Source organism: Pimephales promelas, chromosome 9 (genome assembly GCF_988280905.1).
Source record: "Pimephales promelas chromosome 9, fPimPro1.hap1.1, whole genome shotgun sequence".
Classification (NCBI taxonomy): domain Eukaryota; kingdom Metazoa; phylum Chordata; class Actinopteri; order Cypriniformes; family Leuciscidae; genus Pimephales; species Pimephales promelas.
The window spans coordinates 20495014-20507906 of record NC_142777.1 but is presented as its reverse complement, the minus strand read 5'-3'; the positions used below and the strand labels follow the sequence as shown (position 1 = coordinate 20507906).

Below are 12893 nucleotides of genomic sequence, written 5' to 3'. Positions count from 1 at the left end.
AATACTTTGACATTTTGATGAAAAAAAAAAAACACACTCAAGAACAAAATATAAACTTAGCCTGTAATTTTTGATTTTACAATTATCTTCTTTCGGTCTGCACGCGTCCGTGTTTGAGCTCGCACAGTTCTGATACAATGGTAGATACAAAACTACTTTTTAAAGCTGCAGTAGGTAACTTTAGTAAACAAATATATATTTTTTTTTACATATTTGTTAAAACTGTCATTATGTCCTGACAGTAGACTATGAGAGATAATCTGTATAAAAAAAATAAAAAAAACTCCTCCTAGTGGTCCTATTGCCATTTGCAGAAATACACTGCTCCCGGTTAGAAACAACCAATCAGAGCCAGGAGGAGTGTATTAGTAGTGTCAATCACGCTCGTGTACATGCTGATCACTCGCGTCATTCAAACCAAACTCAAGATTGCCGGTGTGCAGCAGCTGTGCTAATGGCGGAGAAACAACCTAAACAAACTAAATTTCTCGAGTGGCACCTGCTCAAAAAATAACGATAACAATGATAAACAAGCGAAAAAGTCCATTGACTCGGTGTGAAAACTCTAGTCGCGTTACATGTAGATAAAATGTCACGCACTGTACAAAGCAACAATTGAAACCTGCTAATTCACTGGCTTGACATGTTGCTGAAATAATATTGTGGCGATCAGGACGAGGCCGAGGGACAAGGACGTACTGTAAGAGTGTTTGTTAAATTTGACCTCCAAACAAAAAATTTTTGTTTGGAGGTCAAATTTACACAAATTATATATTTTTTTAAGAACAACGATTGTAATGGGATGAAGACATTTATGAGAAAATTGTGTCTGAGCATGTGTGCTAATAACTAAGCCATGCATTCAGTCACAATCGATAGTGTGTGCTTACCCACAGCATCAGAGAGGCCGTAGACACGCTGACCATATGCATCAGTCTTGTCCCATATAAAGGTGTAGGCGAGGTTAGGTGAGGCGTGGAACCACTTTTGGAAGAGGTGCCCCTCCACAGCAACCATCAGATGGACTTTGACTAGGCTGAGGGGCACCACGGCTTGGGTCATGGTGATCTTGAGCAAGGAGCGGTAACCTGAGGTCCGGGAACTGAGGTGACAGAGCTTCAGACTGGTGCCAGGAATCTCTAGCTGCTCATGCAGAACCTGGTGGAAAGACGGAGGAATGACTTTCATGTCATAGGAAAAGGGTATTTTCAAACAAAAAAGGAAAACGATTAAGAAGGTCAGAGGGCAGAAGAAAGACTAAGAAAGATGAGAGGATGGGGAAATGCCGAAAGAAAGAGTATAATTAGAGTGAAAGTAGTTGATGAGGGATGACCTGTGAGTTTTGTCAGGTTAACAACCTGTCAGCTAATGTAATGACCAAAGAGAGAGTGTTCAGGGAGCATGAATAAAGTGAAAAAAGAACACTATTTGGGACACTAAAGTGAGCAAAATTGAAGGGTAACGTCTAACTAAGGAATCCCATCAGTGCAAAATGCATTAATCTGCTAATTAAAGTAATGGAGGTCTCAAGGAACCAAGGATCTCATCACACCTGTGTCTCTGGAATGATGGACCTCTCTCCTGGCCTGGAACTGAAGAAAGAGGAAAGGGGGGAGGCCACTACAACAGGATCAGGTCTCACAAATCCACTAAGGTCACAGCTTGGGATGGTGTTCTCCTCTGTCTTCAACATCAGAGTGTCCATGGCATAGAAAATGTTCCAAGGGAGCCAGACTGTGCGTTCTTGACTCAGAAATGGAGCTCGCTCGAAGCGGAGGGTAAAAGAGGCTCCACCATTGGCAATGAGGTCAAATCTAATGACACGGGGAAAGGCAAACAGAGTGCAAAACAAAGTAGTTATTCTCGGGTTATTGATAGCGCTATTACAATTTGAATGCTTTAACCATTAAAAGATGCCATTTCGCAGGGAGGGATAATTCATTGTTTTAATACATTGCAGTCAACTCAATGGAAAGACTTGAAAGTTTGCTCTACTCTAAATGAATCTAATAAAGATTCGTAGCTCTCTAAATCACTAGAAGCTTATGTAAACAAGTTACAAAGTAAGTCTTGGTATAATAATCAAAGTGTTTCAGAAGGAAAGGGTAGTTCCTTTCTTTCTATCTGGAATTTTTTACATTCTAATAAAAAATGCAATTATGCATCCACTTTGCTACCTCAATTCGAATACAGAATTTGGTAACACTTTCCTTCGTTAATGAATAACTACACAAGAACCAATGAGTAACACAATATTAACAATCTATTAACTATTGTTAACTTACAAGAAACTCTAATTAACAAACTAGTAAGTAATAGCGCACAGATGAAAGTGGTAGTTCACTATTCAACAACTTCTATTTTTTAATACTTCCCAGAGAACTACTGAAAAAGTTTATTAACAATCTAGTAACTACTATTAACTAAAAATAAACTCTGATTGTGAATTAGTAAGTAATAGTGTGCAGATGAAAGTGTTACAAGATACTTCTGTGGGAATTACTAAGTATTTCGATTCGTATTATAAAGTGAAGATCATTGGAACTAACTAATGACTCAAGTGTTACTACATGATCTAGTCATGATTTGTGCAACCAAACACTAAAGTCATTTCAAGCGTTTGAGATTTTTGGTGAACTTTAGTATTTTTTTTTAGTAACACTTGAGTCGTTACTAGTTAGTTCCCATGGTCTTCACTTTATAATACGGATCCAAATAATTAGTAATTCCCACAGAAGTACGTATGTAGTAACACTTTTATCTGCGCGCTATTACTTACTAGTTCGTTAATCAGAGTTTTTTTTTAGGTAATAGTAGTTACTAGATTGTTAATAAACTTTTTCAGTAGTTCTCTGGGAAGCTTAAAAAAATAGTAGTTATTGATTACTTAATAGTGAAGTACCACTTTCATCTGTGCGCTATTACTTACTAGTTCGTTAATCAGAGTTTCTTGTTAGTTAATAATAGTTACTAGATTGGTAATATTGCGTTACTTATTGGTTCTAGTGTAGATATTCATTAACGAAGGAACCGTATTGTAAAGTGTTACCCAGAATTTTAACTGGAATTATTTAAGTGGTTTTATCAATTCCATTCTGAAAGGCATACAACTCTGGTCCGTACAAATACTACATAGAACTTACGTTCCATCTTGGCGTGTGAGTGTGTAGCCGTACTGGGGGTACTTGACAAATGACACATTAACTCCCACCAGTGGAGTTCCATCTGTAGTCACTACCTGACCTCTGATCAGTGATGCCAGACTGGAGAACACAGAACAAACAAGATGACATCTATAACCAATGTATCCAGAGATAAATCTCATAAATTTCTAATTAGTCAACTATTATATCAGTATTTCCAAGAAATATACAGTAGAAAGAGGAAGATGTTGTAGCACCAATCAATACAGTTCTCAGGATTATGAAATAACACAAAACTGACAATAACTATCTCAGCATTCAATGTTCTCTCAACAAAATTGGGTGTACTTCAGTGGACATATTTAATTTTTCTCAAACCATACAATGCAGGACACATGACATTTACCCACTTCCCAACTAAGCAGGTGGGAAGTTGTTGTGTGCAGTAGAGCAAGATACCTTGCGTTAAAGGGATTGTCTGCAGGGATTATGTGTGTGCTGTCCCGGCCCACTAGCATCTTGACACGGTCATAGAAGGAGCGGACTTTTTGCTCAGGGTGCTGGCCCTGCTGGATGACCTGTAGGGGATCCCTAGACCCTCTACAAAGTGGACTGTTTTGGCAGGGACTTTGGATACAGCAATCTGGATCCATACAGTCAGTCAGACCATCTAAACGAAACAAAACATTGGTGTGATGAGTAATGTCATATTACAATGGTGCACAATCAATCAGAGCTGCCTAAGGCTGCAAAAGATTTCTCTTCATCTCCGTCTCTGTTGAAAAAAAAAAGAAAAAGAAACATTCTTCATCTGTTGAACAAGAGGCCGTTTCATCAAAGTGTTCTCGTACGTTTTGAACACAACGATGTTGGATTTGAATTTTACCTCAGTCCCAGTATTCATTTACCAAAGAGTTTGAAAAGTGCTTTCTTCTTTCCCTTACCTTTAGGCTTTGAATTAAATTCCTTACTGCAGATTACCTGACGTCCCTTTTCCTTGTTTCAGATGAAAGCCAACAGTCCAATTCTATTTATTTTCTGAGCATAGTCATCATAATTCAAAGGCTAGCTTATTCCAATGAAATTTATAAGAATTGTGAACAGAGATATACATACAGACAGACAGAAAGTTGCCAAGTCTGGTTGGAATTGCATATTTACCACCAAAACCTCAAATGACGGAGTGTACTAAACAGTCAATCTCATTCCATCAGAGCATGAAATGAAATACACTAAAGCTGTGGGGTGTAATTTGTTTGATGTTAAAAAAAAAACAACTTTATCCTATGGCAGCTTAATTTGTTGAGACAACTATAAGCAAGCCATTCAAAGGATGACTTCCTCGAAAAGAGTAAACACTGTGGTGCTAATAAACTCTGTCTGACAGCGACTTCTTGCTCAATTAATGGTGTGAGGTTGGTTTACCCACCTGTTTGCACGAACAATGGCAAACAGGGTAAATGTCTGTGAAATCTGTAAATATCTGTGCTCAATTCCGTTTGGAATTATGTAAAATACACCCAAAATACACACAGCAGCTGTTCATGTGCACATTCCAATAACATGCAGTATTTGACAAAGTTCACAGAGAGTAAACAAAAGATCTCTCACCTCCTTCATTGTCTTTGTTGTCTGCACATGATGTCTCCATGGCGACACTGCAGCCCGTGCCTCTCCATCCAGTTTTGCACTCGCAGTGCCAGCTGTTTTGACCCAGCAGACACTGTCCATTTCCATTACATCTGTTAGGACAGCCATCTGCAAGAGCCAGAGAGAGAAGAAAAATGGATTGAGAAAGGCAGAAATCCATCACACCAATCATTAGAGCATTGATGTGTCAATGATTGTGACCCAAAATTTGGAAAAACAAGCTAGAAATGGTTTCTAGGCTTTTGGTTTGCTTTAAAATTATTAAACTTAAAGGGTTAGTTCACTCACAAATAAAAATTATGTCGTTAATGACTCCGGTCATCTTCGGAACACAGTTTAAGATATTTTAGATTTAGTCCAAGAGCTTTCTGTCCCTCCATTGAAAATGTATGTCTCCCTCAGACTGTAAAAAAAGCTTGGGCGCACCGGATAACACATCAGAAGCGTCTTAACGTCATCGGCATCACTGAATGCGGGATGACAACAGAACTGGAAGAGAATACAATGCTGAATAAAGCCAAAATGTATTTTCGATGCTTCAAAACATTCTAACTAACCCACTGACGTCACATGGACTACTTTGATGTGTTTATTTCCTTTCTGGACAAGGACAGTATACCGTACATACTCAACGGAGGGACAGAAATCTCTCGGACTAAATCTGAAATTTCTTAAACTGTGTTCCGAAGATGAACAGGGGTCTTACGGGCTTGGAACAACATGAGGGTGAGTCATTTATGACATAATTTTTGGGTGAACTAGCCCTATAACTAAGTCAAATTTAATGGAATCAAATATAACTAAAAACAAATAGAATCACTATTGAATAATTGCTGAATATTTTTTGTAAAGAACTATTTTGTGATTTAAAAAAAAAAATACTTTTGGCTTTTAAATTGCTTTCTAGTTATGCAGTTTTTCACCATCTCTTTTTTTGTAAGTTTTCATAAATTGGTCTCCACCGAACCAAAATTAGTCGGTTAAAAAACAACAACATAATTTTGGAATTGTTTGGACCAGCTCTGAGACAGCACACAAAGCATATTAACATGAAAAAGGCAGAGACAATCTAGACAATCAAAACTGACTGCCACAAATGAACATGAAATGCAAATCAGAATGATCCTTTATGTTCATATGTATCTAGGTTTTCAAACTTTAGGCCGTGTGGCACTATAGGCAGACATGCATCAGTGCTGACACACACATATTTCTGCCACCAATGCGCTCAATGCCTGCTGAGGGGGTGAAGTATATGAAAAGCATTACTATTCACACCTCAAATCAGTTCAAACTCTGAGAGAGCAATTAAATTATCTTCGGTAGTCTTCACTGATAGATGCTGTTGGTAGCAAATGAATTTATGTGAACTCATCCATTCAGGAGCGGATATTTGTAAAGAGCTCACACACTCTCCGACTGTTCATTTACAGTAGCTGATTTGATTTGTCTGGATAGAGAGCAATGCTCTCATGTAAGAATGTGGTTAGGACAGACTGGAGTCTACAGATCAGATTAGGACGGCTCTTTAGGTCAAGGTATGAGAATGTGTGTGTGCGTGTGTTTGTGTGTGTGTGCAAAGGCTTTAGAACATAGTGTGGGAGAAAACAGGTGTGGAAGTATACTTTTTGGAAAGATGTTTTATAGATAGAGAAAGAAGTGCTTTGATAAATATACCACAGGTTTTTTTTTTTTGGAGTGAAACGTGGCATGTATGTGGGTGGATGTATAATGCATGCAGTTAGGGGATATAAACAGTCATCCTAAAAGACAAAAGCGGAAAACAATCTCGACACAACAGTTTTAAAAAGATGAGCGTGGATTGATGTGGACATTTTAAGGAAGCTCTCTCTCCTTGGTAGAGCCAGATACTGAGATATACAAACACAAAGAGAAATAAAAAGACTAAGGACTATTCTCCTTTAGCCGCACCAGCCCATAATTAAGCACCCTGGAGATGTGACCTGACATTTCCGAGTCATCAGGAGTTTTGTGTAAATAAAACATGCGGTCTAAAATTCTCAGCACTGCCGTGGGCATCGTCTCTTACCTCGCTGTAAAACAAAAACCATGCTGTGACCCCACACTGTGTCATCAGAAACCATTGCTGGTGCCTCAGAGTTTAATCTCCAACAGTTAACACTTCTGCCTCCGCTTATAGACCCTGGAAATACAGCCTTTTGGAAGGTGCCAGTTTCCTTCATCACGAGGCTATATAGTATTATTGGCAGCTGACCTAGCACAGGTGACACTTCAGATGATTTGTGACGGGGGGAAAAAGAAATGGCCTTGATAAGAGGAGTGTTAAAACCCAGCATGCACTGGTACGCATTCAGCCATTGAACCTCAAATCAAATGTTGCTTTAATTAATGTAATTTTCAATGTCTGGGGTCCTTGAGATGCCACATTAACAGCCTGCTATGCATCGATTGTCACGCAATATTGAGCTGAGAGAAAAGTCACTTAGCAATGATTGCCTTTTAAATGGAGCTGCCATTTTAAGCAGCCAAACACTTCTGAAACACCAGAACAGCACAATCTATGGTGACCATTGATCTTCCTCATTGGGCAGCACTGAGTAGGGCCCCTCTTTCATGCCAAAGGCCAGTCGATTCTCAGCACACTAACTAGAATAAAGTGGGGTTTCACAAACTATTAAGCTATCTGGCTAAAGTAATGTGGGTTGACTCTATTGTAATCTACTTAAAAAGGAGCTGAGATTGCCTTGAGTTATGGGTCAGCGCACACGGTATGAGAGAGATACGCAAAGGTGAGATTGGGAAAGAAGCACACTGCATAGCAACAGTTAGCCACTGATGGATGGAGATATGGATAGAAAGAGACAGATGTATTGGTGGAAAGGGAAAAATGGAAAGAAAGAAAGGAAGAAAGAATAAAGTAAGTAATGAAGGAAAAAAGAAAGGAAGAAAGAAATAGTAAAATAAGTAATGAAGGAAGTCAGAAAGAAAGAAATAGAAAGGCAGGAAGGTAGGAATGGAAAATAAATGTCTTAAAGGATGGAATTTTGAGGAGGAGAAAGAATGTGTGGAAGAGAAATCTAGTCCTCCTAAACCGGCACACGTCCACTGGCTTGCAGCCCTCTCGCCTTTAAAGGTCATAAAATAAAGGTTAGATTCATAAATCCTCCAAATTCGCCTTAGGAAGAGACAAAGTCCCACAGGGAGTGAATACCTATTGTATTAAACGCCCTCTGTCTGGGTTTTCATCACCTATACTGCTCCATGTACGACTACCAAGTCAAATAACATCCTAAATTTCAACAGACATAGTGAGGAGCTAAAAAATTTCACTCAAATGGTTTCTGAATTTTAGCAGAAGGGGATAATGCCATTCAAAGGTAATCCACCGAACAGATGTGCAGGTGGGAAGCTGGGATGCATTTGTCTTGTATGCTTCTTTACCCAGGGTGGGTGTGGTTTCCACTCATTAGCCAATCATGCATTTGATCAAGTGTAACTCACATCCACTCAGGATACTCTAGCATACAAAGTCAATGCCTCCAGCGGCCATTAATCTGCAGTCATTTCGGCCAATTAGAGATGCGCATTTAAATCGAGTAACTACTATCACTAGCTCTTGTTCCAGACTCACTCCTATCAACTGATGCATGAGCTTTCCGGTGATCACTGTGGGCCCTGCAGTTAAATTCCTCATTATCCTGCACTCCCTGCAAACACACCGTACTCTCCCTTCTAAGGAAAGGACACTCACGAATACATCCCTCTATTAGTATTCATTCTATGAGTTGGAATGCAGGCACAGAAACAAAGTCAATACCATGCCTCCTGTGGTCCTACACCCTGTGTGCCGAAATATGTGCAGTAAAAAAAAAAAAAAAAAAACATTGCTTGCTGTCCCTGACCCACTCTACACCAAAGGCTCATGACATTTCACATTTACCTTAGGATCCACTCCTTCCTGATCCCCTTACTCCCATTATCTGCATCCCCCAGGTACAGCAAAATCTATGTGATCTTTGTCTCCACTCCACAGTTTCCTCTAATTTAGCTCTTTTGTCTGAGGAGGACATGATGGAAGTAGAGAGTAGGATGAATGCCTCCTACATCTCTGTTCTGTGCAAACATAAAGCCAGACTCAAACAGACTGCTAAGAGCTGGTGAGCACTCCAGTAGAAATTGCAGTGTACTTAAAAGCAGGCATTCCAATTTTGCTTAGAGTCATGTAGTTGGCCCAGCCTTTAACTCTTCTCCTTTAGCAGTTGAAGAGAATGGGGGTGGTGTACTGTAGTGGTTACAGCTCAAGTTTATTAACTAGAGTTTGCCAGTTCCAAATGGCACAAGAAGCCATCCCTATTGTGCTCTTGACCAAGGCACTTAACCTCATGTTGCTCCAGTCCATGGAGACTGTTCCTTTAATAAGTGTTGACACTATTCTATGAATTTCTTCAAAGATGCACAAACTAATGCCTACAAAAACAAAGACTTTAAGGCTTGGTCAACACATTGCAAGACTGTGGTCCTGTTGTGTGTAGCATTCTTATATTACTGTGGTGATAACAAAGCTCAGCACTTAAGAGAGCAATAGAGTTAAATTAAAATGTCATTAAACTCTATTGGTTCTTTTAAGTTAGATATTTAAAATTGTGTTACACTGCTTGTCGTCAAACCTTTGCGCCGCTACAGACCTGGCAGACTGGCTGGTTGTGACATCAAGGTAATGTCTTTTCTCATGAAGGTTGTGCTTAAATTAAAAGATAACCTTAAAGGACCATCTAATCACCAAATTAACATTCACAAGTTAAACCCTTTCCCGCAGTAGGATTCGTAAAGTCGGTGATGATTTGGTGTAGCGGAGGTAATCAAAGAGGAACTGTAAAGGGAAACCTCTATTCCTTGCATTCAAGAGGTGACCGCTCGAGTGGAACCAGTTCCATTGGCATTGAGATTTAATATTATGGCATATATTGTGCTTTGACTCAAGCAACAACTTGAACAAGGTTACTCCAGCAGGACTTTCTCTGTAATAAGAGTCCTGTAAGTTCTGTTCAATATTTTGGATGAATAAATATCAATAATATGTGTAACAGTTTTATTATCCCAAGAAGGACTGACAAGTCATTGCTCTTTCCAAGTAGATCAGACAGATTGGACAGTTTCGTAGCTCAGTTAATGCTGTTGGAGAGGGTCATTTCAAAAGCAAAAAAGTGCAAAACAGATGATTAGAGCTATACTATCATCAGCTGACAACAAGAATATAAACACACACGCTGAAGAACACAGACTAGCACTATGAACCTACTCGACACCACATTCTACTCCACCACGGCTACTCTACAAACAGAAGCACACAGTCGCTATGCAGCCAAGCTATCAGAGGCGGAGGGGTTGCTCACAACCAGATTAAGAGTTCAACTAGCACTAGTCACAGTACGACGAGGTACAATACCTTCAATACTCCCATCCCAAAAGTCTGCATCAGAGAGGACATTCAGAGAGAACAAAAATGCATCATAACAAGAAGACAAATGAATACATGTGTTTGCTGTATTTGAATCAGTTAAAAACAGAAGAATTCGCAGAAATAAAAATGGAAACTGAAGATGGAGACACAAAGGTTTTTTAGCCTACAGAAAGAGTTTGGAGACGATAAACAGACTTCCTGTCGTGGCGTACAATGGGGAGAAGGATTAAAGGCAGTGCGCTTTCAGTCTTTGTCAGATCATCTTTGGAGTGACACACAAACATGCACACACACACACACGCCCACAGATGATGATAGAAAGGAAAAGGAAAATCTGAGTCTATTTTTGAAAAAGAGAGAGAGAAGTCAAGGCAAAAAGGTGTGACTTATCAAGGTGAAGATGCCTCTACCTTCAATCAGTCGCAGCTATTCCGCAAGGACTGTTCATTACCTAGCAGCCCACTCATCTGCCTCTGCTGTTTGAGGCATGATCAAACACAACTAAATCTGTTCTAAGTCCAACACCAGACAGAGGAACAGTCTAATTATGCCCAATAATTACTGTATCACACACTAGTGCACCTAAGCACAGCCATCATTGATCTTTCCTACACCTATTGACCCTGCTGTTCCTGATTCCTCCTCGGTGTCTCTTTTGTTCTTTTTACAACTCATGTAAACATATGATGATGTGATTACAGTCACATTTAAAGGGAAGATGTTTAGTATGCTGTTCTCCACTATTCTTTAAAAGCTTAAAACCTCTCCTCCATTTGGTCCCTGACTTTAATGACGCACTTGATTTGTACTTGCAGTGTTGCAATGACTGTCCCTCGTGTCTGTGGTTTTCACAAGACTGCAGGGCAGGGGTGTTTGATCCAGCTCCTGGATGGCAATGTTCCCACAAAGTTTTAGACAACCCCTGGCATAGGATGTCCTATTTAAAAGTAAATAAATATATATACATATTTTTAAATCTAGATGGGTGCACACAAACGCCTGCTTTTGTAGCCGCTACAGCACGTGCCCTCTATGCATGTCACCAATGGGTATACTCTGAGAAGGACCACGTGCATTTTGAGCAGAATTTGGGAAAGGGAAAGGTTTTATACTGATGTACTCTATACCCCATCCTGATAGATCAGTCAAGGATGATCAATAGAACCACTGGTATACATTTTTCCTGGAGTTCTCCTAAATCCCTGAGCTGCATGTGAATAAGTCATGTTCCTAGATCAACATCCTTTGCTGGTTCTGGCGAAGGAATTTCCCAAACCACAATAAGAGAGGGCAATGACCCTAACCACAGTTCTAACCTCTTTTTCCTGGATTCTAACTGGTTGATATGAATTTTGCCCCGGGACCAACGATAATGATCCCAAAACAGGAGGCTCTTAAGAGAAAGATCTCTATATAATGTTCATGAGAACAGTATAGGCAGAGCATGTGGCATCTGTTGTAATGGTGGGTGTAGGGAGCAGTCACAGTCTGGGTCAGGGGTGGATATATGCCTACCGATGGTGCAGTGTTCTCCATTCCAGCCCTGCTCACACTCGCACTTCCCATCCTTACAGGTGCCGTGCTTCACGCAGAGTGGGTTGCACACACGCTGGTCACAAGCCGCACCGGTCCAGCCCTCCTCACAGCGGCACGAGCCAGCCATGCATACACCGTGCGTCCCGCAGTCAACCAAGCAAACCTCTGAGGAAAGAAGAATAGAGCAGTATTGCCAAAATTGACATATCATACGTTACAAATCAGGAATCATGAAATGAAAGGTTATGCGAAAATATTTGTATAACAGAGGGTGCAAGCAAACATGCAGACTGACCAACAGAGCAATCAGGGCCCATCCAATTGGGGTCACAGCTGCAGACGCCTGTGTCTGGAATAAAAGCACCGTGACCGTGGCACTGATCTGGGCATTGTGCTCTGGGCAGCTCACAGCTGGGTCCGCCCCAGCCTGGTTTACAGTGGCACTCGCCGTTCACACAGATGCCATTATTTGAGCAGGTTGGATCCAAGCAGTCAACTGCGTACAACACGTGAGAGTCATGAGTGAGGAGTCATCTGGCATGAATATTAAAGGCCCTATGATATTGGTTTATAAACTTAGTTTTCTCTTCTGCGTTGACACGTTCCGTTGACTGCACTTCTGTCAAACACGATCATGAATTTGCTAATTGCTATTTTTAGCCAAAACATGTATGAAAGACTGTACATTTTAAATTAATTTATGCACTAAAAGATACATTTTGACTTTTAGGAATACACTAGTTAGTAAACTAGCCTAAAACTTAGTAGATGTCAATTACATCTTTAATAATCAAAGTCGTATTTTTTTCCAATTATTTATAGTTTATTATTTATTAGACCAAAATACTATAAAATATACGTAAGTCTTACAGTAAACCTTTAGATGCAGAGAACAAACATACAATGAAAAGAAAAAGCAATCAGGTTTGGAAGCATCCACAAGTACATTCAACTTTCACCCAAGCATGAAAAATCAATATACTACACCCTAAATGCGAGTAGCAGTTCGCCTAGAGGCTTTCACACTCACCTCTCAAACCCTCTCTCTCCCTGTCTCAGCATCTCTGTCTGTCTTCCTTCCTCTCCCTTCCTCTTTTTTTTTGACTTTGACCCTGTCTCTC

General features: G+C 40.0%; 1 protein-coding gene across 6 annotated transcripts in view; it reads right to left on the bottom strand.

The window, feature by feature from the left end:
* The window catches only part of tenm2a (teneurin transmembrane protein 2a), a 330820-nt gene that overhangs the window by 20996 nt on the left and 296931 nt on the right, over positions 1-12893 (bottom strand). For 5 of the 6 annotated variants that reach the window (XM_089134829.1, XM_089134831.1, XM_089134833.1 and 2 more), the window contains 8 exons: positions 12068-12268; positions 11752-11937; positions 10222-10245; positions 4755-4901; positions 3603-3813; positions 3144-3263; positions 1553-1814; positions 891-1158 (listed from right to left, as the gene is read on the bottom strand). In XM_089134829.1, coding sequence (XP_088990955.1) covers positions 891-1158; positions 1553-1814; positions 3144-3263; positions 3603-3813; positions 4755-4901; positions 10222-10245; positions 11752-11937; positions 12068-12268 — 1419 coding nt within the window. The remainder of the gene's footprint in view (positions 1-890; positions 1159-1552; positions 1815-3143; positions 3264-3602; positions 3814-4754; positions 4902-10221; positions 10246-11751; positions 11938-12067; positions 12269-12893) is intronic. The other variant, XM_089134830.1, reaches the window with a different exon arrangement.